The 26,279-nt window shown below is 52.0% G+C and overlaps 1 protein-coding gene across 1 annotated transcript in view; it reads right to left on the bottom strand.

Moving 5' to 3' along the window:
- TBX21 (T-box transcription factor 21) overlaps positions 1–21,569 on the bottom strand; it is a 31,813-nt gene extending 10,244 nt beyond the window's left edge. Inside the window, exon 1 of the mRNA XM_026654801.2 lies at positions 20,993–21,569. Within this exon, the coding sequence (XP_026510586.1) occupies positions 20,993–21,561 (569 nt within the window). The 5' untranslated portion in view covers positions 21,562–21,569. The remainder of the gene's footprint in view (positions 1–20,992) is intronic.
- Between the last annotated feature and the right edge of the window lie 4,710 nt (positions 21,570–26,279).

Here is a 26,279-nt window from a genome sequence, read left to right as displayed (position 1 = left end):
CAGCCTGCCCCATGCCCAATGTCTAACCTGCCCCATGCCCCCAGCCTATGCCCAAGCCCAGACTTGTGTAAAAAATGTTACACAAACAGTGTCACTTTTCCGAATGGTTTGGGACCGAGGGGGCGGGTTGCGTGTGTGTGGGGGGTTAAAACATTTCCAAGACCCAGGTGTTTTTAAATACCAATTCCCTGTGAAAGCCGAGCGCTCCCTGGGTTTCTAAGGAAAATCGACGTGTCTGAAAGAAACGTCTAGGTCTGAAATTCTGCGTTTTAATCATGACTCTTGAAGCCCAGGCCTGGGGGTTTTGCCCAGACATGGGGCCTAGTTCTGAGTAAAACTCCCCCGCTCCCATGATGAGCTTTTCGGGACAACAGAGCCAGAGTTCCAGATCCGACAGGCAGCAAACCCCCGACTCGGCGTTAGAAGCCCCTGGAGAGCCGTGGGTTTGCCGGGTGGATGGGGAGCTCAGGGCTGGGATAGCAGGGGGCCAGGGTGGTGGAGCATCTGCAAAGGGGAGGGGGAAGTTGGTACAGCCCACCTGCCCGCAGCACGTTGGCATCTATAACGCTCCTCGTCTGGGTCCAGACCACGTTCCCTCTACCCTGCCCACCCTTCTGCGGCCACGATCTTCACGGGCTCCAACTAAAACCCTGGATCCAAAGCGCCCTGAAAATCTGGAGCTGTTCAAAAGCCGACCCCTGATCTGAGCCTGGAGGTTGCAAATGGCCCCTATCCAGAACTGCCCCGAACCAGACCCGCTGCCCCGCTTTCAGCCAGGCACCTCCCACGACACAGCCATTCTCCTCCTGCAGCTGTCTGCCCCACACAGCGGGGAGTTCCTTTCCCACGGGAGCTTTGGTTTTATTTCAGCTCGGAGGTATCCTGGAGCGGTTGCACCCCTCCTGCACTGGGATACTTATACCGCGCAGTGCCGGCGCCTTGCCATGGTGACTCGCTGCAGACCAGGGCGGCGGGGGTGTGTGTGGGAGGGATACACTGAGCTGAGCGGCTGCCTCGGGTCTTAAGATCTTTGGTGCCCCCAACTTTCACAGACCCAAGCAGGCTGGATCCTGAGCGGAGTTCAACGGAGCTCCCACCAGCTGGGAATCCACTCAGCGAGCCGGTTTCCCGCCAGCTTTCCTTGCTCGATTAGGCAAACGAATTTCCCAGACGCTTGCCCCGAGCTCCCCTGGGCGTGGGGAGCGGGAGCGCTTTGCTGCTCCCAGGGCACCAGGATCTCCCCAGAGACGTGCTGAGGGTTTTCACGGCTGTGTCAGCAACGTATTGCCCCATACGCGTATGGGGCAGGTGGGGCTGGGGCTTCTCAGGCTTGGTCTCGGGGCCATTAAACTGGTCCCGGGCAATGGAAGCCGGAGCAGGCCGTGCGTTGTATCCTACATGGAGCCCAAAGCAGCACCTACGCACTGAAACGAAGCCACTTCTGGAGTGGAGCATGTCAGTGGCCAAGCAGCTCACAGCGGCGGGGAGACCCCTGCCTCAGAGAAAGCGCCCCCTGGAGTGGATTTTCACGCCAGCATCCTCGTGCTCAGTGACTCCTGATTTACAGCAGGGGGAGGGGAATCAGGCCCACAGTTTTAACCCAGTGCTTAGGGTTAGGCCCCCTCTTTCTCCGTGTCCCAGGCTTTTGGGTCCCAGGGCATTTAAGTGCCTCTGGAAGTTTATACAAGACCCCCCCCCCCCACACACACACCGAATCATAGTATCTGAGCACCCAAGGGTGGTGGTGGGGAAATCAAGCCCCTTAATTATACACCCTCCCATTAAGGGTCTGGAAACCTGTTAATGAAGACTCACAAAGCCCTGCGCCAGGACGTGGGTATCATTTTACCCGTGGGGAAACTGAGGCAAGGAGGCCTGACTATGGCAAAGCTGGGAGTGGAACCCAGGCATCCTGCCCGTCCGATCCCTACATGCCAACCACTGGGATACAGCAGACTTGGGGCTTTTGGAAGGCCAATGCTGCCCTCATGTGGGGGGCGGGGGGGGGGGGGAGAATTTGCCATGCCGGGTCTCGCCTCCCTCCCCCCATAGCTATCCCCGACAGGCATTTCTGTTGCCTCTCAAATCGCGTTAGCGGCAGGCCCCGCTATTGATGGGCTGGGTCTCCCGTATCATCCCCAGTCCGTTTGGGACGGAGATAATCCTCTCCGTTTGGCTTTCCCACGCGGGGGTAAGACCCTGGGACGGAGCAGGGGTGGGAACAGACCGGGGAGCTCTTTGGACTGCATCAGCTAGGGCTTAGCAGGATCTCAGAAGGAGCAATGGGCGAGCTGCTCGAGTACGTGCCCAGGGTCTCCTCAGACAGCTAGGCCACGCTGCCGCCCTCACTGCCGCCGGTAAGTCTACATGTGCCGCCCTCACGCCTCTGACTGCAGTGCCGCCAGACCCCTTGTGTGCATAGCCCAGACTTCCAGCGAGTTCGAAATGAAGGGCCGGATCCTCCGAAGCCTTTGATGGAGCGACACCAGTTAACCCCAGCGGAGGTCATTTCGAGGTCTAACTCTCATAGGCACCAGTTTGCACCAGCCAGGGATCTGACCCTTTAGATTACAGGCAAACCGGTTCATCGCTCTTATTTTGCATAGCCAACGGCTGTCCGATCAGTGCAAGCTACATCGCTTTGAAACTTACACCAGTTTCCCAGCCCATGTACACAGGGGGCCTGATCTTGGTTGCATGGGTGTCAATATAAGGAGTAACTCCACTTTGTGTTTGTACAGGGCCTAGTGCGATGGGGTCCTGATCTTGCCTGGAGTTTCTAGGTGCTACTTTAATACAAATAAAGAATAATATTATAATGATAGAAGTTAATAAAGTACATGAAGAGAAACAGCTGAAGAGAAACAGTCAGGCAAAATCGTCCCATTCAATTACATCACATGAAGGCAGACAACTAAATATTGACAATTTTTACAAGCGCTTGTATACAAATGCAAGAAGTTTAAATACAAAAGATGGGTGGACTTGAGTGCCTGGTATTAAATAGGATATTGATAGAATAGGCATCACAGAAACTTGATGGGCTGATGGTAATCAATGGGTAATACCAGGGTACAAAATGACAAAGTAGGTCATGCTGGTAGGCGAGTGGCACTATATGTGAAAGAAAACAGTCAAACATAGCAAAAATCTTAAATGAATCAAACTGCATCATAGAATCGCTACGGATAGAAATTCCATGCTCGAAATTCCATGCTCGAAGAATATAGCAGTAGGGATATACCACTGACCGCCTGACCAGGATGGCGATAGTGACTGTGAAATGCTCAGGGAGATTAGAGAGGCTACAAAACCAGAAACCCCAATAATGATGGGGGATTTCAACTATCCGCATATTGACTGGGAACATGTCATCTCAGGAAGAGATGCAGAGATAACAATCTCTAGACACCATGAATGGCTGCTTCTTGGGGTAGCTAGTCCTTGCACCCACAAGGGGTGAGACAATTCTTGATTTAGTCCTAACTGGTCCAAAAGGTGAATATAGCTGAACCGCTCAGTAATAGTGACCGTAATGTAATTAAATTTAACATCCTTTGGGGGTTAGGAGGAGTACCAGAGAAAATCACCACAGCAGCATTTAACTTCAAAAAGGGGAACGACACAAAAATGAGGAGATCAGTTAAACAGAAATGGAAAGGAACAGTCACAAGAGTGAAATGCCTGCAAACTGCATGGAAACTTTTTAAAAACACCATAAGAGATGCTCAAACTATATATGCCCCAAATAAAAAATAAATAAATAATAATAACCAGGAAAGGGACCAGAAATATGCCACCACAGTAAACAGAGTTAAAGAGATGCTTAGAGACAAAAAGACATGTTTTAAAAATTGGAAGTCAAATCCTACTGAGGAAAACAGAAAAGAACATAAACTCTGGCAAGTCGAGTGTAAAAATATAATTAGGCAGGCCGGAAAAGAATTTGAAGAGCAACTAGCAAAAGACACACACAAAAATGTTGCTGTTAGTTTTAAGTATATCAGAAGCAGGCTGCCTGCCAAACAAATCAATGGGGTCCACTGGTTGATTCAGGCGCTACAGGATCACTCAAGGAAGACAAGGCTGTTACGGAAACATTAAATGAACTTTTTGCATCCGTCTTCACTGCAGAGGATGTGAGGGAAATTCCCACTCCAGAGACATTCTTTTTGGCAACAAATCTGAGAAGTGGTTCCAGAATGAGGTGTCAGTAGAGGAGGTTTTGGAACGAATTGATAAATTAAATAGTAATAAGTCACCAGGACCAGATGGCATTCCTCCAAGAGTTCTGAAGGGACTCAAATATGAAACTGCAGAACTACTAACTGTGGTATGTAACCTATCGCTTAAATCAACCTCTGTACCAGATGACTGGTGTTTAGCTAATGTAACGTCGATTTTTTAAAAAGGCTCCAGAGGTGATGCTGGCAATTACAGGCCAGTAAGCCTGACTTCAGTACCAGGCAAATTGATGGAAACTATAATAAAGAACAGAGTGATCAGACATATAGATGAACACGATATGTTAGGGAAGGGAAAACATACCTCACCAATCTATTAGAATTCTTTGAGGGTATCAATAAACATGTGGACAAGGGTGATCCAGTGGCTATAGTGTACTTGGATTTTCAGAAAGCTTTTGACAAGGTCCCTCCCCAAAGGCTCTTAAGCAAAGTAGGCAGTCATGGGATAAGAGGGAAGGTTCTCTCATAGATCAGTAACCGGTTAAAAGATAGGAAACAATGGGCAGGAACATTGTTTCACAGTGGAGAGAGGTGAATAGCGGGGTTCCCCAAGGATCTGTAGTGGGACTAGTGCTGGTCAACACATTCATAAGTGGTCTGGAAAAAGGAGTAAGGAATGAGGTGGCAAAGTTTCAGACGATACAAAATTACTCAAGACAGCTAAGTTGAAAGCTGACTGCAGAGAGTTACAAGGGGGTCTCACAACACTGGGTGACTGGGCAACAAAATGGCAAATGAAATTCGGTGTTGATAAACACAAAGTGATGCACATGGAAAACATAATCCCAACTATGCATGCAAAATGATGGGGTTTAAATTAGCGGTTACCATTCAAGAAAGATCTGGGAGTCATCAAGGATAATTCTCTGAAATCATCTGCTCAATGCGCAGCGGCCGTCAAAAAAGCGAACAGAATGTTAGGAACCATTCGGAAAGGGATAGAGAAATAAGACAGAAAATATCATGATGCCACTATATAAATTAATGGTACACCCACACCTTGTACTGCGTGCAGTTCTGGTCACCCCATCTCACAAAAGATGTATTAGAATTGGAAAAAGGACAGAGAAGGGCAACAAAAAATGATGAGGGGGATGGTACAGCGTCCGTATGAGGAGAGACTAAAAACACTGGGCCTGTTCAGCTTCGAAAAGGGACGACTAAGGGGGGATAGGATAGAGAGCTATAAAATCATGAATGGGCTGGAGAAAGGGACTAGGGAAGTGTTATTTACCCCTTCACATAACAAGAACCAGGGGTCACCCAATGAAATGAACAGGCAGCAGGTTTAACACAAACATAGGGAAGTATTTCTTCACCCAGTGCACGGTCAACCTGTGGAACTCATTGCCAGGGGATGTGATGAAGGCCAAGACTATAAAAAAAAAAAGAGAGAGATCAGTTCCTGGAGGACAGGCCCATCAGTGGCTATTAGCCAGGATGATCAGGGACGCAGCCCCATGCTCTGGGTGTCCCTAAACCTCTGACTGCCAGAAGCTGGGACTGGATGACAGGGATGGATCACTCGATAATTGCCCTGTTCTGTTTGTTCCCTCTGAAGGGCCTGGCATGGGCCCCTGTCAGAATACAGGACACTGGGCTAGAGAGACCATTGGTCTGACCCAGCCTGGCCATTCTTCTGGTCTTATAGTCAATGGGTTACAGGGCTCACTTACCCCAGGTTCACACTGGTGTAACTCATTGGCGTTACCCTGGATTAACACCAGTGGGAGTGCACAGAGCATCAGGCCCCTCAGCGTACAAACTGGTGTGAGATCACAGTTGCTTCCCCCATTGCTTAGGTCATGGCTAACGCTAGCCCACTGGGCTAGTGGCAATGTGTCCCGGACACAGGCTGTTTCCACGGGCACGTGGAATCGCTCCCCATGACCACCCCGCCAGGTATCACCCACCTCACTCACTCACTCACTCCACCCCACGCCAACAGCAGCAATGCGGTGTCAGGGAGTCACTCCCCGTGGGCCCTGCAGCGTTTCAAACTTCCTCCCGGGCTGATGGTTTGGTTGTTTTTCCACTGAGCTCCTCTTTTGCTTTTTTCATTGCACATCGGGGCGGCAGCAAACGGAGCGTAACAGACCACACAAGTGTCCACACGCACACCTCCCATTGGCACCGACAGACGATGCGATGCACACACACACAGGCCCACACCATGAGCTGCAAAGGGGAGGCACCCTGGGGACGAGGGGCCTTAAAATTTAGAGCCAGACCAAAAAACAACAAAAAAAAATGGATGCTCTGGTTCACCGGCAGTTTTGAAAGGTTAAAAAAAAAAAACATTTGGGGGTCAAAGGAAACGCTTTGTTTGACCCAAAATGTTTCGATTTTGAGCATTCTTAAATAGTTTTGAATTTGAAAAGAAAATAAAGGCAACATCAAACCGGAAAAATCAAAATGTTGCAATTCCCCCACCCACCCACCGCCGAACAATTTGGTGAAACTGACGCAACCTGCAAAAGGTTTGCTCGCGCGTTTTTGCTCCGAGACTTTCAGCTGAAAATTTTCACCCACCTCTAATGAAAACCCTCTTCCGGCCGGATCCTTAGCTGGTATCTATTGATGTAGCACTACTGACGTCAGAGGAGCTCCGCTGATTTACAGCGGCTGGGGAGCCGGACCTCGGAACGAAGACGCCGGGCCGGATTCTGCGCTACATCACGGCGGCGGAGCAGAGAACCAGCCCTCTCGGCTCTATCGTTCAAAGTGCTTCTCCTAACCCAGATACCGCAGGTGGAGCAACATTGCTGTATGGTCCCCATCTGTAGAGCGCTGGCTGGCCAGAGGCACATGGATTGGTGTGACCAAGCCGTTCTTAAAGGTCGTGTTCTTTTAAACAACTGTGCGGATGTTCCTGAACACTCCGATTTCAGCAGGTTTCCAACCCTTCCCCTGATCTTTCATTTGAGGATCTTAAAGCACTTTGCAAAGACTAATGTATGAAAGCTGACAATCTCCCCCCAGGAGGTGGGCCACCCCAATTTAAAGATGGAGAAACCAAAGCGTGGGGTCTTGGCCCAAGATCACAGAGAAAGAGCTGGGGATAGAACCCAGGAGTCCTGCCTCAGGCCTCTGCACGCCGACCACAGCCTGAAATAGAATCCGTCGTCCAGCCTGTCTGTGACCACCAGCCCCCCAGCCCAAAGAATAGAAGCCAGGAGTCCCACGTTGTGGGTCCCCCCCTGCTCTCACCACTAGACCACACTCCTTCCCAAACCCAGCTGTCCTGATGCTCGGTCCCTGCTCTAACCACTAGACCACATGAGCACATCCACAAACAAAAATTTCTTCTTCCCTTCACAGAGACTTCGACAGGGTGACCACCCGGAGGGGATCACACAGAACACCAGTGGAGGCGGGGGATACGCACGCAGAGCTGTGCCAGGCAGAGAACTTCTGCAAAGCTCTCGCCAAACCAGTACGGTGCCAGGACCCTCCCTCTGGCTGAGGGTTGAAATGAAGCACACATCTCCCGGCCGAGTGACAGTCTGAGCGGGGGGTGCGGCCGTCCTCAGCCTGGGTTGGTCAGTAACAGCTCGGGGGGGTGGGGGGAGCTGGGGTGCTGCGGCAGGAAGTTTACAAGGGAATAGATTCTGTTCAGACCAGACCAGCTGTTTTCCCCAAGCCAAACAGCTCAGTGCGAAGCCGGATAAATGTGCAGGCCTCTCAAATGGACTCAAGAGGCCAGAACTTCACCGGGTATAAGGAACGCCAAGGACAGCCCTGAGTCCCATTGAGTTACCCCAGCTGAGTTCCTGGCCCTCTTGAGGTTAAGAAGCCCTGGCAGGATCTGTCTAGTATCTACTCTGCGTTACGGGGCTCACTAATATCACTGGTAACCTCCCCCCACCCCACACACACACACGCTTCACTGGGAGGTTTGGCTCGGATGGATTTATTGGTAGTAAAGTAATAACGCATTGTGGGCATGAGTGATGAAATCCAATCCCAGAGCAGGATCCAAATGTGTCCAAGGCTGGCTGGGATCAAAGGGGAGAACCATAGAATATCAGGGTTGGAAGGGACCTCAGGAGGTCATCTAGTCCAACCCCCTGCTCAAAGCAGGGCCAATCCCCAGACAGATTTTTGCCCCAGATCCCTAAGTGGCCTCCTCAAGGATTGAACTCACAACCCTGGGTTTAGCAGGCCAATGCTCAAACCACTGAGCTATCCCTAAAAGCAGGGGCTCTAAAAGCAACACAAGAATGTTCTCAAATTGGGCAGCCCAAACCGGAGTCAATCCATAGTCAATGCCACAGCATCTAGCATGGATCCCCGAGCCCTTTACCGACTGATAGAAAAAGATTCCCCTTACCCACCATTGGAATGCAGCCACCTCTGGGAGGGAGCTCAGCAGCTGTGTAAGGATTTGATCCAAAGCCAATGGAAACAGTTCAACAGGCCATAATAGCACCCAATAATGCTGCGCAGCGGTTTCGGACAGGAAGAGAAGTGCCACAGAGCTTGAAGAAATGTTTGTTCATACGGCCAGATGGGCCGTTTTTAAATTCTGGAGACGAGCAGAAGGGGAGATTTTAGGTGGTTTTAGACAATTTTTTTCAAGCGCTAGTTAAAAATAATCCGCTGGTCTGGTGACATTGTGGGAGATGATAGAGGCAGGTTCTCTCCCCGCAGTGTTGGCTGAGGCCTTATGCAAACGGGTGCGCTTGAAAGCAGAAACTCGGGCGCTGATTTTTTAAACTCAATGGTCCAGACTCTCATCCGGTGGAAACAAACGCAGCTCCACTGGTTTCAAAGACGCCACAGCGATTTACACCCGCTGAGAACTTGGCCCCTCTTTGATGGCCTTTTCCATCCACTTTCCGCGGGTGTAAATGGAGGGCCAGGGGGAACCTGCCCCCACTCCCTACTGGGTAAATCTGGAGTATGGCCGCAGTGAGTCAGGATGGCTATTTTAATCTAGGCCTTTCCCATTTCAACGTCTCCTCCTGCATGTGGCTGCATCTAGATCCCACACAACTGCTGGATCGCCCACCCCCGCGCACTGTCAGCAGGGGACACTGCAGGATCGGGCCCCCCCACACGCATTGACTCAGCAGGAGACACAGCGGTTGCCTGATGGTGCGAGACTCTGGGTTCTTCGCCTGCCTAGCGCAAAGTCTGACTCTGAGGTGACAGCCGTCCTGCCTCAGGGCACAGGTCCAATACCAGCCCTTGGGGACCGGGCTGTGATCTGCTACCAAAATCTACAGGAAGCAATTGCTGAAGTTAAATCTAAACATTACTGAAAGCCACGTGGCCCTGCCCTTCACGTAACACAATGATCTAGCGCAGAGGTGGGCAAACTACGGTGGCCCGCGGGACCGTCCTGCCTGGCCCCTGAGCTCTCGGGGGAGAGCTCTCCCGTCGGCATCAGAAAACCAACCTCTGCGAGAGGCAGCAGCTCTGTCATCGGGAGAGGCTCTCTTGCCAGCACGGCGCTGTCCACACCCGCGCACCAGGGGATGGCTTAGTCACACATGGTCTACACTACAGATAACCCCGTCAATCAGGGGTGGGGAAAATCCACATCCCGCGCGAGGCAGTTCTACCGACCTAACCCCCCGTGTAGACAGTGCTGTGTGACACCTCGGGGAGGTGGATTCATCACGCCGACGGGAGACGCCACGGCCTGGCCTCTCCATCCATGCAGCTAAAACTCTCACCATCTCATGGCTCTGACCAATGCAGGCTTGCCCCGCACCGCCCTGTTCGGACTGCTGCTGCGAAGAGCATCACTGACCACCCCACCGCTCTCTCTGGATCTCTCCCCTGGCTCCCCCTTTCTCCAGCACTTCAAACATGAGCGATTTGCCTTCCCTTTCAATTCTTGGTCTTCAGGGCCTGTCCCCAACCTAACCATCATCTCCTTGAAGTGCCAGCCCCCCCCACCCCCCAACACCGACTTGTTACATTTTCAAACAAGCCCCTCTCTCCCACGCTGCCCCAGTAAATACCCCCAACGCCACCTCCTTGGCTATCTTCCTGGTGGCCTTCACTCGGCTGATGAAGCGGAATTTTGTTCTCTTGCAATTCCCTCAACTCTCTCCTTTGCCTTGATCCCACGAAAAACTTAACACTGGCGAGGCAGCTGGTGCCGGTCCCTCGTACGCCCCCTCCGGCATCCAGCCGCTGTCTCTTGGACCTTCTTTTTGTTCTGTGTTGGTGAAGCACCTAGCGCAATGGGGCTCTGATCCTCTGATCCCCCCCACCCGGATGTTATCCTACAAACACCATCCGGCCCTGATCTCAGCTTAACCATAACGAGCCAGATCAGCCGGTGTAAATCAAAGCAGCTCCATTGATTTCCGCAGAGCTAGGCTGATTTGCACCAGCTGGGGATCTGGCCCAGATGACAACAGATTCCCCAAGCCGGAGTGAACCCCCCCGCAGAGACATGGGTTAAAGGGACTGGACCAGGGTTAATTTCTTGGCAGGACTTCGGGGCAGGTTTGGGGAGGTGACACCCGGCGCTGCTTTGGATCATTGCAATACTTCCAAGCATGGGGGGGGGGGAAATGAGGGGGTTGGGGAAGGAGCGTGTGCACTGGAGATAAAAGTCCCACTGTGCTGTAATGTTGCATTAGCGTCAGCAGGAGCTATGAGCGTGCAGGGACCGGCCCCCCGTTTCCAGCCTCTCCGGCTTTTTCCTAAGGGGATCGGAGCTGGGTCAGGGAAAAAATTAACTGGCCCTGAGAACCGAGCGGCTTCTGGCAGCTGAGTCACATTTTCCATGGAGGGCTGGTGCGTCGCCCAGCGCCCGGCTCAGCCCACCTGCCGCCTTGCTGGGAGGCGGCGGTGGGGGAGGGGAGACGGACGTTTCCGGGGAGGGGTGGGGGGGACATTTTGCCTACGAGACCCGACACCTACGAGACTCAGGAGGAGGCCGCCCCATGGGAGAACCAGCCTCTCTCCGCACAATGAAAGCGCGTCAGCGGGCCAGCCGGCACCAGGAGAGGGGCGAGACTAGGTGCAGGGGCCATCTGTGTGTTTGGCGTTTGTACAGCGCCGAGCACAGCGAGGGGCTGGTCCAGGACTGGCTGATCCCCGGCAAATAGTCTAATTGTTCCCCCCTCCTCACCACGCCCACCTTGGGCTGCAACAAGCACCAGATAGTCTGGGGTAGTTTGCAGGAGGGACCCCATGTAGGGTGACCAGATGTCCCGATTTTATAGGGACAGTCCCGATTTTTGGGTCTTTTTCTCACATAGGCACCTATTACCCCCCCGCCTCCTGTCCTGATTTGTGACACTTGCTATCTGGTCAGCCTAACCCCATGTGGACGTGCCTGGGGAAGAGGCAGAGAGATCGTCATGCAGCGGACACCTGGATCCAGCTCATGGGAATGTCCCGACCTAGCGAAAGGACGGACGGGCCGGCCCGTAGAGTGCGAGAGGGGGCGTTTGGAACGTAGCCTATCTCACCCCAACTTCGGTGGGAATTCTGGAGGGAGGCCCAGCCAGGTGCTAGGGCACATTCTCCTCCTCAGATCTCATCCATGTTCGAACTAACATGCTAAGGACCAGATCCTCAGCTGGTGTAAATCCACTGACTTCAGAGCTAGGTTTATTTACACCTCATCCACCGCATTCCCCCCCCCCCCATACCATTAATTGCCCATCTACTACTCTGAGAAAGAAAATCATCCGTCACGCTGGGGACGCCAGCCAGCAATGCTATTTCTGCTTGGTCACAGCTCCGGCCCAGGACCTGTGTCCTCGCCCCACATGTTCACCTAAGGCCTTTGAGGCTCTCAGGCTAGACCTGGTAGGGGGCTGGGGCTTCTGGGAGCAGGGGCCCATCCCCTCCTCAGATCAGAGACCGCCTTCAAGATCCAGATTACCACCACTGGGGCTTCCCTTTTCGTTTAGCTTCTTTCCTCCCGTGGAAGGAGCATTTTTGTTTGTTTTCCCGCTAGGTCTGAGCCCAAACCTTCCTCTCCAAACAGCCCCAAACTTTGGGGCAGACCAGCTCCCATCCCGCGTATATAGTTTAAATGCCTGCTTCCCAGGACATCACTGTTCTTACTTACTATTCATCTTGTAGCAGCAACTAGGCACCCCAATGACGGACCAGGACCCCCCACTGCTAGGCGCTGTACAAACAGACCCAAAACATGGTCCTCCTACAGCTTACACCCGATGGGCTCACTCATTTTAAAGTCACGGTCCTAAAAATTCTCCTGCGGGCCCCAGAGGGAGGGCTCCAGAAAACAAATACAATAAATAAAAACCTGTCTGTGAAACAAAGGCAGGACCCGGCTCATGTTCTGTTCCACCGGTTCTCATGGGTATGGTGGGATGGCTTCTTTGTGGGAAGAGGAGTTCCGTGTAAATAACAAATGTTAATAGAAGAATGAGATGACTCAAAATTCTTCTTTTGGGACTTAAGGGAACTCAACGCCAGGAGGCCTCCATTCAGCAAAGCACTTGAGCGCCTGCTTAAAGTTAAGCGCGTGCTTTGAAGTCCCATCGAGCTGAAGATCTCTGCTGAATCAGGGCCCTCGTTAGGACAAAACAGTGCAGCAAAGGCGGGCGTAATCAGCACTGTAAGAAACAGGCATCACCGGAGCAGATCAGACCCCGTGATCCAATTAGTTGGGCTCCGAGACCCAGTCTACACAGCAATCAGAGGTGTGATCCCAGCACATGTGACCACGCCTGAGCTCGCTTTAATCTCGTTAGCTCCGGCAGCAACAGCAGTGAAGCCAGGGCAGCACGGGCTAGCCACCCGAGGGTCCCGAGTGAGTTTGTACAGCCCACGCTGCTCCGATATCAAAGACAGCTAGATTAAAGCTAACTCAGGTGTGTCTACGTATGCTGCTATCACACCGCCAACCGCTGAATGGCCAATCAAGATGCTGCGGTTGAAGATGCAAGAAACCCTCATGATAATTTAGGCAGGGTTCCACTAATACAGGGATGGGTGCTATGGGGAAAGACTGAAGAAGAAATTGAGCAGGTTATTCAATAGCCATTTCCAGTGCTTGATTAGCCGTTAAATAGGAAGGATTTAAAGCACTTACACTGTTTATCCTACCTAACATAACTGTAGGCATTCACCAGTTGTTAGTTTTGCCGTTATTGCAGAAATGGCATCGATCTCCCCGCGTGTGAGCATGTCGCTTCCCTCCTTGTCTGACAAGCAACTATGGAGACATTCCAATAAACGGGCCAGGTTATCCACTGAGCTCAAGCGGCACAGCTGCGTGGACCGCCACGGAAAGAAGTCATTTTACGCCGGCTCAGAATCTCACCCAGCCGTACCGGCCCCCAAAAGGTTTATAAATAAATATATTTCACATTTAAGCAAGTTTCGGGCGCGTGGGGACTTTGATGTGGTTGGAATTTTAATGTGTTACTCTGCGGGGGACTGTTTTATCTCCGGCGGCAAATATCACGTAGAACATCGAAAGAGGAACGCTTTAAGACCCTAAATTCTAGCATGTGTCTGAGGACTGATGTATAGAAAAAACCCTGGCTTAAGCCACCAGCAAGGACTGGCCACCTCTTGGAAGCCAGGGCCATATTGTCTGAGTATCAAGGTAGTGCCTTGGGGCAGAACTACACAGATTTTATACTGATACCACTAGGTCAGTTAGGGAGCTGTTTTTTTCAATTGATCAAGTTATACCAATAGAACTCCTACCATGCACGCAATTATATTGATACAAAAGTGACTCAGGTCACGTCTACGCTACAAACGTCCACCGGCATATCTAGGTCAGTCAGGGGTGTGAAGAGGTGTGATCGCCGGACAAAACACAGCTGTGCTAGCAAAAGCCCCTAGTGTAAACAGAGTCATATTGCCAAAATTGTGCTTTTGCTGGCATAGATTATTTTGCTCTATGGGGCTGGAATAAGCGATACCTGTAAAACCTTCCAAGGGTACATCTGGTTTCACACTGATATAATTTATTTCCCATCCCATATGGGACTAGTTATACCGGCATAAAGCCCCTTTATATTGGTATAACTGCATCCACACTAGGGGGCTTGTATGAATTTAACTACACTGCTTTTGTGTTTAGACAGTCCTTGGGGGTCTCAAACAGACCCGTGCTCCATTGCGTTAGGCACGATACAAACACACACAGTCCCTCCCCCAAAGAGCTTGGTTTTCAATGAAACCTGAAATGAAATCCTGGCCTTACTGCTGTCAATGAGTGTTCTGCCGTTGATTTCAATTCAGACAAGCTGTCACCTCATCAATTTTAAAATGACACCTTTGATTGAAAGCGTTGTTGCAGCCCTGTTGGGCTCTCTAATATCCTGGGACAAGGTGGATGAGGTAGTATCTTTGATCAGACCAACTTCTGCTGGTGAGAAGGACAAGCTTTTGAGATTCATAGAGCTGAAAAAGAGTCGTGTGTCTGTGGGTGTAGCAGAAAAGCTTGCCTCTTTCACCAACAGAAGTTGGTTCGACAAAAGATATTACCTCCCTCACCTTCTCTCTCTAACATCTGATTTAAAAACAAACTAATATTGTTACAAGCAACACCTCAGGTTGATGAGGTTAATGAGAGGAAGTGGAGAGAGGGGAAAAAACCAAAACACATTTTTCTATATGTTTTTCCACATTGTTTACTTTGTGCATTTGACAGCACTCGGTGTCTTGTCAGCTTCACCATTTCCTCTGTTATAGTCAATTTCATAGTTTTCCCCTGTAGTCAATTTTCCCTTATTGTTGGTGTGGGTCTTTATACACACTACAGGGGAAAGAAAATCTCCCCCTTCCCCCCCCACCTATATATAAGAAAACGCAATTGTAAAATACGGCAGGGGGATTCCAGGGTACGGATAGGATGTGAAACCACTTTTAAATTCTTTGATTTAAATGGACTGGAGTTTGAGTTGATGGTGTCTCTCTACGCAGAACATTCCTGCTTTGATTTCCATAGGGAATTCTGCTTCAAATCGACAGCACGACACCAGGGGCAACAGAGCTACTCTGAGGGCTTGTCTACACTTAAAACTCCACGCTGCTACTTCTGTAATAAACATGATTCCTGAATGTGTGTGTGTGGGGGGGCTCTATCTAGGCTGCAATACATTGTTACTTGCTCATACATTCCCCAGCCTCATACCACGCTATCATACGCTATGCTAAGCGCAGGGTGGAGACCACAGGAGTGTGGTTCTGAAACAGAAGGGGGAGGAGTGGGCTGGGGTGAGGGCCATGGCTCGCTGCTAAGGATAGGAGATGGAAGGATCCGGGGTGGTGACGAGTCGTGAAGCAGTGACACAGGGAACACGCAGGTAAGTGGGTGCGAGTGGAAGATTATGTAGGTGCTCTGGTGGAAGGATATTTTTGGGCCAACTTCAGAAGTGAGTAAGTCTGTCCAGAGGGAGTCGGAGGCCTCTAGCCTGCCTTGCAGATCAGTAAGTAGGTCTAAGGGAGTCTATGAGCCCCCTAAGTCACCCATGCATAGGCCTTGCCTCTGAATCTGCCCTGTTAACAGGCATGTCCTAGCGATTTGGGTGAAAGGGTCTAGGATACAGGGGCAGGTGCAAGGGTGTGGAAATCAGTGGCCTGGTGCTGAGGTGGGACTCCATGGGGGGGCCTTATTTACAGACACAGAGCCACAAAGCCTTGGGGGGGGGTCAGGTTCCCAGTGGGGGCAGCACTCAATGGGCGTAAAATGGCCCAGCTCCACTGCCATCGATTTGCACCAGCCGACGATCTGATTTTCCCCCTCCCCAAAGCATCCACCCGCCACCTTGCCTGCTGGAGGAATGAGCTTTAGAAGGAGATAGCAGACCTAGGGTTAGAACCTTGGACTGACTCCCTGTCTGGCTGGGACAGCACCAGCTTTCTGTGCCTCAGTTGTCCAGTCTGTAAAATGGGGATGATTCTACCGTCTCCACCGCAGTGCTATGAGGACTTCTCTCATAATGGACCAGCTTCACAACAGCGAAGTTTGATGGTTAATGGGTTTGCTGAACCCCAGCCTTCCTCCCCCCCACCCCCCGGCCCCTTTTCCATCTCCTGAGCACACCACAGAACACAGCCCCGCTTGCTCCCTCTGGTTAAAAAACACCCGTCGTGGAGGGGCGGCGGGTGGGCTGCTGATTTCCTGAGTCGACTTGTCTCCCAATGAAAAGCCTGCCGCTGAGTCTGAGATGATGAAAGGGCGCGGAGCCACAATAACCACGGCCGTGCAAGAGACACAAGAGTCAGGGAGACGCTGCTGCTCGCCTCCCCCCCGCCCCGGCCCGCTAATACCAACAAGGGAAAGAAAAGCTCTTTGCAGAGTAACATTGCACCAGGCAAGCCCGGCTGACTTCAGTGGAGCGTGCGCCTCATTTTACACCGGGGGGAGTGAATCAGGTCCAACGACTCCAAGGAGAGTTTAGCCTCAGGGCCAGTCTGTCTTTGGATTTACTTTGCACCGTGCATCCGTGCAAGTTGGTGCTTACACCAGTGCAACCCACCCTGGTAAACTGTACTAGTGCAAGCCCAGTTTTGCACCAGCACATTAGGGGGGTTGCACTAGTGCCCCTGCCTCCGTGGAGTTATGTCAACCCAAGTTTTCCCAGTCTAGACAAGCCCATCGCAAATAAAACTAAGGAAGGGGTCTCCAGCTTTGACTGTCAGATTGCGGTTGTGTTCCCACGGGGTAGAGCGCACTGTAGAATTAACAGGGCCCATCCCACGTCTGGAAGGATGGGTCCGGCACCAGATTTGTCCCAGACGCCCGTTGAGAAGAAAATTACTGCAGCAATGGGCCAACCCATGGTGGTGATGCTGTAACAAGGAGCTGGGTTTGGGACAGAGGCCTGGTTCTGTCAAAGGTGTTTAGGCACCTGACTCTCGCTGATTTCAACAGGCATCTAAATATCTGGGCGTGATCCATGTCCAATGAAACCATGGCTCCAGTGGATGCCAGATCAGCCCCTCGAACTGTAATTTGTGTGAGCAAGAGAGAGATGGGTCCAAATGAAGCACTTCCACCTTCCAACACACACACAGTTCCTGTGGGCCATTTGGAGATGATTTAAGTATCCTCCGAAAGGGAAGGAGTTAACTATTAAGCACCCCAAATTCAAGGCGAGCTCAGATAGGCTCTGCCCTGTGTAATTATACACATGCACACACGCACACACACACACACACACACACACACACACACTCTGCTGGAGTTACCCCAAACTCAGGGGTCTTAGTCAATGTCAGACCATTAGCGCAGAATACTGTAGCGCTTTCTCGTAAGGGCGTGACTTGCCTTGGCAGGAGTCAGCCTGAAAAGACAGCCACACTCCATGCCCAGCCTGGGTTGTATTTAGGCGACAGCGGATTTCAAAGAGCAGCCCGGGGGACACTCAGGTTGGATCCACAGGGAACCCCACAAATTCAAGCCTAGCTGAGCGACCGCCATGGAGCACCAAGCAGATCCCTCTCTTCCTCCCCAAAATTCGCAGCGCTGGGGAGGTAATGGGCTTCCCTTCACTCTAAAACCCCATCAGAACCTGATTATTTGCTTATTCAGCTTGCAATCAGCCCAGGGGTGGGTGGGGTGGGGAAGACTTAGAGAAACCCAATGAGTAACTCCTGAAACCAATAGAGACCGAATCTCTAAAGCAATAAAATCCTAAGTCTGGGGGAGGGGGATATTTTAGGGCCTGATCCTGCTCCCCTGAAACCAACGTCAGTTGTGTCATTGATTTCAATGGTGGCAGGATCGGGCCCGTGATTATGGAAGATGTTTGGGCTGGGTGTCAATTTGGCAGTATCCAGATGAAAGGGGCCTGACTTTCAGTCAGCACGGACCCACCCCTGGCTCCGAGAGAATGAAGCCCCATTTCAGGGGTCGCAAGTGAGGCCACAAAAATCTTTAGCCACTTTCGAAAATCCCGGCCTACGCATTCACACAGCACCGTTACAGAAGAAGGATCTCAAAGCACTATCAAAACCAACCAGCTTGGCAGACGAGGGGCCCCGATCCTGCTCCCTCTGAAGTCAATGGCGAGACTCCAATCTAGTGCCAGGGCAGCAGGACTGGGCCGTCTCTACACGTGAATCATTTTAAGCCCCTCTGGAATGCAGCCACCTCTGGGCGGCGTTTGTTTAACACCCCACAGCAACAGATGAATTTAACGCATCATATTCGATTTAGTGAAAGGCTCAGAGGGGCGGAATTAACTATGCGAATGCATCCTATGTGCAGTTAAAACTCATTTGGAAGGGGGTTAGTTCTGGGCTCAGGGGAAAGAGGAAGCTATTTCTTCTGGTGATATTTTAGTAGGTTTCTATATGACCCCAGCAGTGGAAAAAAAAAAATCTCAGATACTGAAAACCTATCAAATGTGTTCCATCCCCAATCTGAATTTAAATTTCCAGAGGAACCGAGTCACTGGGGTTTGCAGGCAGAGAAGGGAATTGACAGAATACTAGACAGGGCTTTTTTCTAGCTCCAGTTGCTTTTGGATCTTTCTTTTTCTCCCTTCCCCGTCCCCTTGATAGTGATGGTATGTAACTGAATCGCCCTGAGTGCTTCGCAGAGGGCATGCGCCACAGGATCCCAGGCCTGAAGCCTGCCTGGGAAATGAACCGGCCTTAACACGTTTAGACTTTCAACACATTAAGCAGGTTGGTTTCGGCATCAAAGTGACACCGTCTGTCTGGGCCAAAGAAAGAAAGAAAAAGCTGATAGGTGCGGAGACCTCCTGGGTGAAAAGGAGATGCCCCATCACAGCAGCAGCCAAACCCACCAGATCAGGGCGGCGTTTTAGCCATTTCTGAAGCTCGGTTTTGCACGGATTGGCAGTGGCAGCTCCAGCTTTTAATAAGTGATTAAAAAGCATCTTATAAAATGCATTCACCCTGGCAGAGGAGGCGAGAAAGCACACCTACAAGGGAGGCAGGTTAGGTTAAAAAGAAGGGGCCAGATCCCCCGCTGGTGCAAATCAGCACGGCAATAGGGAAGTCGATGGAGCTCCGCTGATTTACACCAGCAGGGGGAATCCGGTCCAGCGTGTGTGCGTCCGCCTGTTAAACTGACATTGAAATAGGACTGTGCCTGCTAGGAAGCAGCCTACCGCTTAAAGAACAAATACAACCACCCCAAGCTGAGAGTGCTCAACGCCTCCCAGGAGTAGGCCCTGATTTTGTAGCACCCCTTCCGTGCAGAAGTGACACAGGCAGACTGTGATCTGTGATGGCGCTGTAGTCACAGGCAGCCCTAGGTGAAACATGCCTGACACCTTACAGACCCTACACCCACTGAATCAGAATGGTAGGACTGGAAGGGACCTCCAGAGGTCATCTCCTCCCGTCCCCTGCACTCATGGCAGGGCTACGTATTATCTGAAATCAGAGGCCCTCTTGCCACTGGGCTTCAGAGGCAGGCAGATGGGGCTACCACAGGGCAAAGCGTCCCCATCTGCAGCATGGGGGAGCCTGTGACGTGGTGGGGGCTGATGTTTGTCAAGGGCTTGGAGCTGACTGGGCCAAAGATGGGCATTCATCATACAACTCCATGGCATTTCAGGGTTCAAATTCCCTGCTGGCCCAATGCCATTGAAGTCAGTGGAGTTACGCCACCAGAGCATTTGACCCTAGGTTGTCATCAACATGATTATTAAAGAGCCGCAGCATTTGGAGCGGACAAGCCTGGGAAAGGAGGACACAGTTTTAGTGTTGGCTAAAACCCTGGCTTCCCGTGACCCTGCTCATGTACTGCCTGGGGACCCTGCCTGGTCAGGAACCCTGGCATCGAGTCAAATGGTTTCTCTCGGCTTGTTGAGCTCGCTGGCACATCTGAGCGAGCCTGCCACAGGGACCGGAGGGGACAGAGCAGGTGCCCAGTGGCTCAGAACCTGCCCAGTCATTCTTGTGCGGACTTGGCTCTGGGACGTACCAAGCCCCCGAGAGTGTCCAGTGGGCACCAGCGGCTGGGCACCCAAGCAGAAATACAGGAGGTGAGCCGGGAGAGCCGCTCAGAGATGGCCAGGCAGACAGCAGTTGGCTTGGAGCCCTCACACTCAGAAAGCCAAGAGAGGAGCGAGAGAAAGCCAGTGTGTGTGGAAGACCAAAGTCATGACATACACGCTCCCTCGTCAGGGCCAGACTTTGCTCTCCGTTACACCAGTGAAAAGGCAGAGGAACCCCCAGGCACTTCACTTATTACTAGTTTTCCCCTAGTCGCTATGAGACTCGGTCAGAGCCCAGGAGGCCACCCTGCCGGGCGCTGCGCAAACACAGCCCGGCTTTGCACGGGAGGGGCTGAGATCCGGACCCGGGGGCCCACGCGGGGCAGGTTACACCCTGAGCCCCGGGCCGCTTTGGCATTTCACTCACCCCGAAGGATGTACCGACCCGGCAGGTGTCAAAGAGCCAAGATTGCCGAAAACAACTCCCAGGACTTGCAGACACCCAGCGAGCCAGATCCCCCCCCCTCCCGGGACCCGCGCCCTACACCCCCGTAGCGCCCCGCGGTGTCCCACTCGGGCAGGTAGGTGCGGGGAGCCGCGGGGCGAGCGAGGAGCGCTGGCTCTCTCCAGGGAAGTTTTAGGACTTGGCTGGCGAAGCCGGGGGGGGGGCTAGAAATGGGATCGCGTTAGGGGGAGGTCTCCATCCCCCCCCACTAGATTTGGGGGAGTCCCAATCTCCCCACCACCTTCACCAGACCCCCTCCCGCCCTTGTAGGGGGGCGCCCGTCCCCAGCCCCCCCCCAACCCCGCCCCGCACCCTCCGGAGGGGCCCAGGCCCCCCTGTCCCGGCCTCACCTGCCCTGCTTGGTGATGATCATCTCGGTCTGGTGCTTGTGGAACTTGGCCCAGAGCGGGTAGTTGTTGAGCATCACTTGGATCTTGCCGGAGAGCTGGTAGCCGGGCACCGGGTAGAGCGGGCCCCGGGGGAACACGTGCTGCACGGCGCCCGGGTAGCAGCCGTCCCCCGCCGCCGGGCTCGGGTAGAGCTCCCCGCCGCCGGGGTAGAGCTCGCCGGGAGGCAGCGCGAAGCCGTGGCCGCCCGGCTGGGCGGCGGCGGGCGGCGGCTGGGGTCTGTAGGCGGAGCAGCTGCTCAGGGCCGGGCTGAGGAAGCGGCCGGTGGCCGGAGCGCTGCCCCCGAAGCCCCCGGGGACCATCGGGGCGCTGTAGGGCAGGCTCAGCGGGCAGCCCTCCGGAGCCGGGGCGTCGGGGAAGTAGAACCGCTCCGGGACGCCCATCTTCAGCTCGGCCGGCTCCTTGGCCCCCTGCAGATCCAGCGGCTCCTTGGCAAAACTTTGGCTCTGGGCCCCATTCAGCATGGTGAGCGCGGGGCTGCTGGCTCCGGAGGCTGGGTCCAGGGCTCCCATCGACTTGCCAAGCGAGGCGGGGTGGGCGAGTTTGCAGGGGAGGAGGTGTGTGGGGGGGAGATCAGCCCCCTCCCCTCCCTCAGCAACTCATCAGGGTTGTGCAAAGGAAAAAAAAAAAGAGCGAGAGACCCCCCCGCCGCCGCGCACCAAAATCTCTGCAGCGCTCGCCCCACAGCTCCCAGCCCCGCTTCAGCGGCGGCGGAGTCCGGTTCACACGCTGGGCCGGGGCTTCATCGCCGGTCCGGACACGCCAGGAGCAAAGGCAGCAGAAACCCCCCCCCCCGTCCCCACGTCCCAAGCTCGGTGTGTGCAAAATCCTCCTAACTAAAGATCCCAGAAAGAGCCGCTCGGTTCCAGGGGGCGGGGGGGGGGGGGAGTTTCCCCCTGACCCCCCCCCTCTTTCCAAGGGTCTCGCGAAAGGGGGGGGGGATTTCCCCCCACTCCTGGGAGCTGCCTCGTCTGCCCCGCTCTGTCACTCCACCTGCTCCATCCTCTGCCTTCAAGAGCCGCGCTAGCCTCCCTCTTATTCAAAGCAGCAGCACTTGGGGCTGCGAAGCCCCGCCTCCTCCCTGTTGGCCACGCCCCCTTGCGGGGTGGTGCAAGAGATTGGTTCCCTTCCTTCTTGAAAGCGGCAGGCCCCGCCCATTGTGAACAGGGATGGGGGGGGGGACTGTCCAGCCAGAGGGGAAAAGAGAACTTAGGGCCCCGATCCTGCCAGCACGGATGCTTCACAGACTCATAGAACATCAGGGTTGGAAGGGACCTCAGGAGGTCATCTGGTCCAACCCCCTGCTCAAAGCAGGACCTAATCCCCAACTAAATCATCCCAGCCAAGGCTTTGTCAAGCCAGGTCTTACAAACCTCTAAGGAAGGAGATTCCCCCACTTCCCTAGGCAGCGTTGTTGTAGCTGGGATGGTCCCAGGACGTCAGCGAGATCTCACCCACCTTGCCTTGTGGTCCAACTAGGCAGCTGCCTAGGGTGGCAGATTTAGCCCAGCTGCCCCCCATCATAGCAGGGCAGCTTGGGCCAGGCCACAAGGCCAATCATTAAAATCCATCATTAGGAGAGAACATCCGGGGCCAATCTGCTGCCTTAGGCCTGTGGGGAGGTGGAGTTTTGCCGAGGGCAAGCAGATTGTCTTGAGCCGCCTCTGGTCCCCTTGAAGCCAGCGGAATTTGGCTCATGTTTGCAGGGTCAGGCTGTCACCTAGTAAAGGGTCAGTCCACTGCAGCTGCACCAGGTTTGGGTTTGATTCTGTCATCAGGGGTATGCTGTTTAGCCATTGTTATTTCACTTGCTTCAGAGTGAGATTGGGCACCTCCCAGACATTTATAAGCATCAATTTGGCCCCGCCCCCATTTCCCCTCTTTTGGTTTTCTGACCCCCCCCCCCCCCCAAAAAAAAAAAGGTCCTGCCCATCAATGCTTAGAACATCCTCTGAAATTTTACAAATGATTGGCTGCAGCGTTCAAAAGTTACAGCCGGACAGAGAAATGCCATCCTGTTGAGGGGAAACCCTTTGCAAGCTCGGCCAGTGGGACATCTTCCCCCTGCCTAATATAGCTACGCTGGCAGATGTCTGTAGTGTAGACAGTCGAACAGAGGTAGGCCCCCAAATCTCATTGGAATTAGGCACCTCATTTTGGAAATCCCGGCCTATGGCTCCAACCCTGCAAACGTTACACACAGGCTTAACTTTATGCAGGCAGGTTGATGTCAGTGGCACTGCCCCGGTGCGCAAAGTTAAGCAACTGCCAAAGTTGGATCTGATTGCGGGATCAGGACCCAATTGTTCCCCTAGGATAATCACCACCCCGAGTCTGTGGGGCTGAACTGGGGGAGGGGAAAGGTGTCTGTACTGTTCCAAGCTCCTCCCCAAAAGTAAGTTGCACCCACGAGTCATCAAAATGAGACACTGCTCACAGTAGAGGTTTGAAATATGATGGTGCAGCACTCTAGGCTCATTGAGTTTGGTTCCTTCCTGAGTGGGGGGGGTATCCCCAAATGTCACCGCTTGAGACCTCAAAATCCCACCCAGCAGATTGGGCTGTTCTGTGACCCTCCCTCTCCTTTTCCAGGAAATAGTTAACACTGCTAACATTTAAATGATCACCCCAGTTAACTCCTCCTTGAGATGAATGGGGGTGTTAGCCTCCCTCCAAGCTACTGGCCCTGGCTCTCTGCAGGCTTGCTTGGATGTCTCTGCAGCGGTTACACGTGGGTCACATCTGAGGTTTCCTTTGCAACTGTGACAGCTAAAGACTTTTTTTTTTTTAAAGTGAAAGATGAGATTCTGAAGAAGAAGATAGCATCTTCAAAGAGGTGCCAGGATGTTGTACGGCCATATACTAGCCCAGTATCATGGTCAGTGGAACTGGAGTCAGAGGATCCAGGTTCCCTGGAGGAACAATCATTGAGGGGTGTCCAGGGAAAAGAGGAAATGGGGGGGGGGCAAGGAGACAAGTCAGCCATGTGGATGGAGCAGTGTTCAGAGTTTAATAAAGTCCCAATTTATTCAACTGAACCTGCATTTAGCATCACCCTTTGCAAATGAAACAGCCCAATATTGGGTGTGTATGGAGATAGATAGATAGATAGATAGATAGATAGATAGATATGGGGGCGTATGGGGATAGATAGATATGGGGGTGTATGGGGAAAGAAAGAAAGAAAGAAAGAAAGAAAGAAAGAACAAGGCTATTAAAAAGACACTTTGAACATAAACCTCATACAATCAAAAAGCAAATTTTAGCCCTATGGTACCTTCAAATATTGCAACTGAAATAATAGTCCAAATAAAATTTTCTTTCCACCATTTGCCTTTTACATTTCCCTCAATTTGGATATTGAACCTAGTCTAGTCACTTTCATTTTTTTCTTGTCACTTTCACCTTCCAGTTGTAAAGCATTATGCATGTACTACCGTCAGTGCTCGACACTAATTATTAATTCATTATTGTTATTACTCACTACACCTACCACCACTAACAAAAAGGTATAAACATTAACATCAACATAACAATGACACTGCGGGAAAATGTGTAAACCGAAACAACAACAAATAGGCACCCTGTTCTTACTGAAATTTTAAAACTAAAACTCAGAAGTCAGAATCAAAAAATAAAAAATCAGAATCAGAAGCATTTTCTATTTATATCAGGTTTTGTAACTGCAAGAAGATTGAAATGTTGAGCCTAAAATTCCTTGACAGCACCTTTTTAAAATGTTCATTTGGAAGGTAGAAGAAAAAAAACTTCAGCTATTGTTGAAAAAAAATCACTCTGAGATTTAACACAAGGGGCAGGAAAATCAGCTCCCCACAAATCCGCGGGCCTGATTCGGGTCTCCTTTTACACCGGTGTAATCAGGAGCGACTCCATTGAAGGACACGTGTGTAAAATGTCAATGACAGTGGGAATCAGAGGCACAGTGCTTCAAAGACAGAGCTGATGGCCAGAGCAGCCCTCCCCTTCTGAACAGAAAGTCAAACTCATTTCAGGCTAAAGTGAATGTGACCTGGTAGGAAGTTTGCTCTGAAATGAAAGGAGGGGTGAGGCTGGGGGAAGAATCCTGGGAGAAATGTCTGAGGTCAACATGATGTTTAGTTTTTGTTTGTCTCCCAGGCAGAAGTTCCTGGAGTGCCCGTCCAAGCTCTGTGCCACGCGTATTGGGATCCATTAAGTGCAGCTGCAGGCCATGCAGAGAGGATGTTGCTTTTAACACTTTTATACGGTCAGGTTTTCTTCTCGGCTGTGATTATTTATTTATTTTTAGAATGCTCAAGAAACCTGAAAAATCCAGTCCTGCCTCAGGGACATCCACCCTCTGCCCTGCAGATCATTCACGCCAATCCATGCCCACCTCATACACTCATCCCAGTGCCAGCCATGCCCACCCTATCCATTCCTCCCTGTGCCAGGCCATACCCACCCCAAATACGCTTGCAATCAAGAGACTGTCCTTCAATATAATGTTTCCCAGCGGTAGAGCTGGACCACCTGTAAAGGAAGTCCCTGGATCTTTCCCTGTAGTGACCAGTGTTGTTGTGGCCATATTGAGTCCCAGGATATTAGCGAGACAAGGTGGACCAACTTCTGTTGGTGAAAGAGACAAGCTTTCAAGCTACACGGAGCTCTTCTTCCTTGGCAGCTATCCCAGAGTAGTGCCTGTCAATATTTTCCATTCCCAGCGGGAACACAGTATGCAGGGGACGGTGGCCAGGGATCACTGATCTGACTGGGATAACAGCCCCAAAAATACACTGATCAGGAGGGTTCTCACCAAGCTATTTATTTCCACATCACAGCCTGTTACATTCGCTCTTCTCATTAGAGCTCTCAATTTAACTCACCTTGGAGATCACACTGAATAGATACAGAACACCAGATATTCGTCACGCCGATGTTTTTTCCCCTTTCCCCAGCTATAACATAACCAGCAATTGCTATCCTTCTTGCTAGCCCCCTCCAGGCTGGAAGTCTGTTCTCTTCATCAGAGGTGGAAATATTGCGACAGCCACTCAGAAAAGTTTTGACAAGAAATTTAGTATCTTGTAGGGTTAGGGCTTGAAGTCAATGACTGTCTCTCTGGTTGGGCTTTGGATCAGGACCCCAGCAGCATCTTTTCCAGAGCTCGGTAAGGAGCATTCACAGTCAGTGCCAGATTTTTCAGAAGTGCTCAGCACCGGATCTGAGCAACAAATGGCTTTTTCAGTTC

Source organism: Terrapene carolina, unplaced genomic scaffold, assembly GCF_002925995.2.
Source record: "Terrapene carolina triunguis isolate 2854851 unplaced genomic scaffold, T_m_triunguis-2.0 Scaffold193, whole genome shotgun sequence".
In the NCBI taxonomy this organism is placed as follows: Eukaryota; Metazoa; Chordata; order Testudines; family Emydidae; genus Terrapene; species Terrapene triunguis.
Note: the sequence above shows the minus strand (reverse complement) of the source record. Positions and strands in the feature narration are given on the sequence as shown.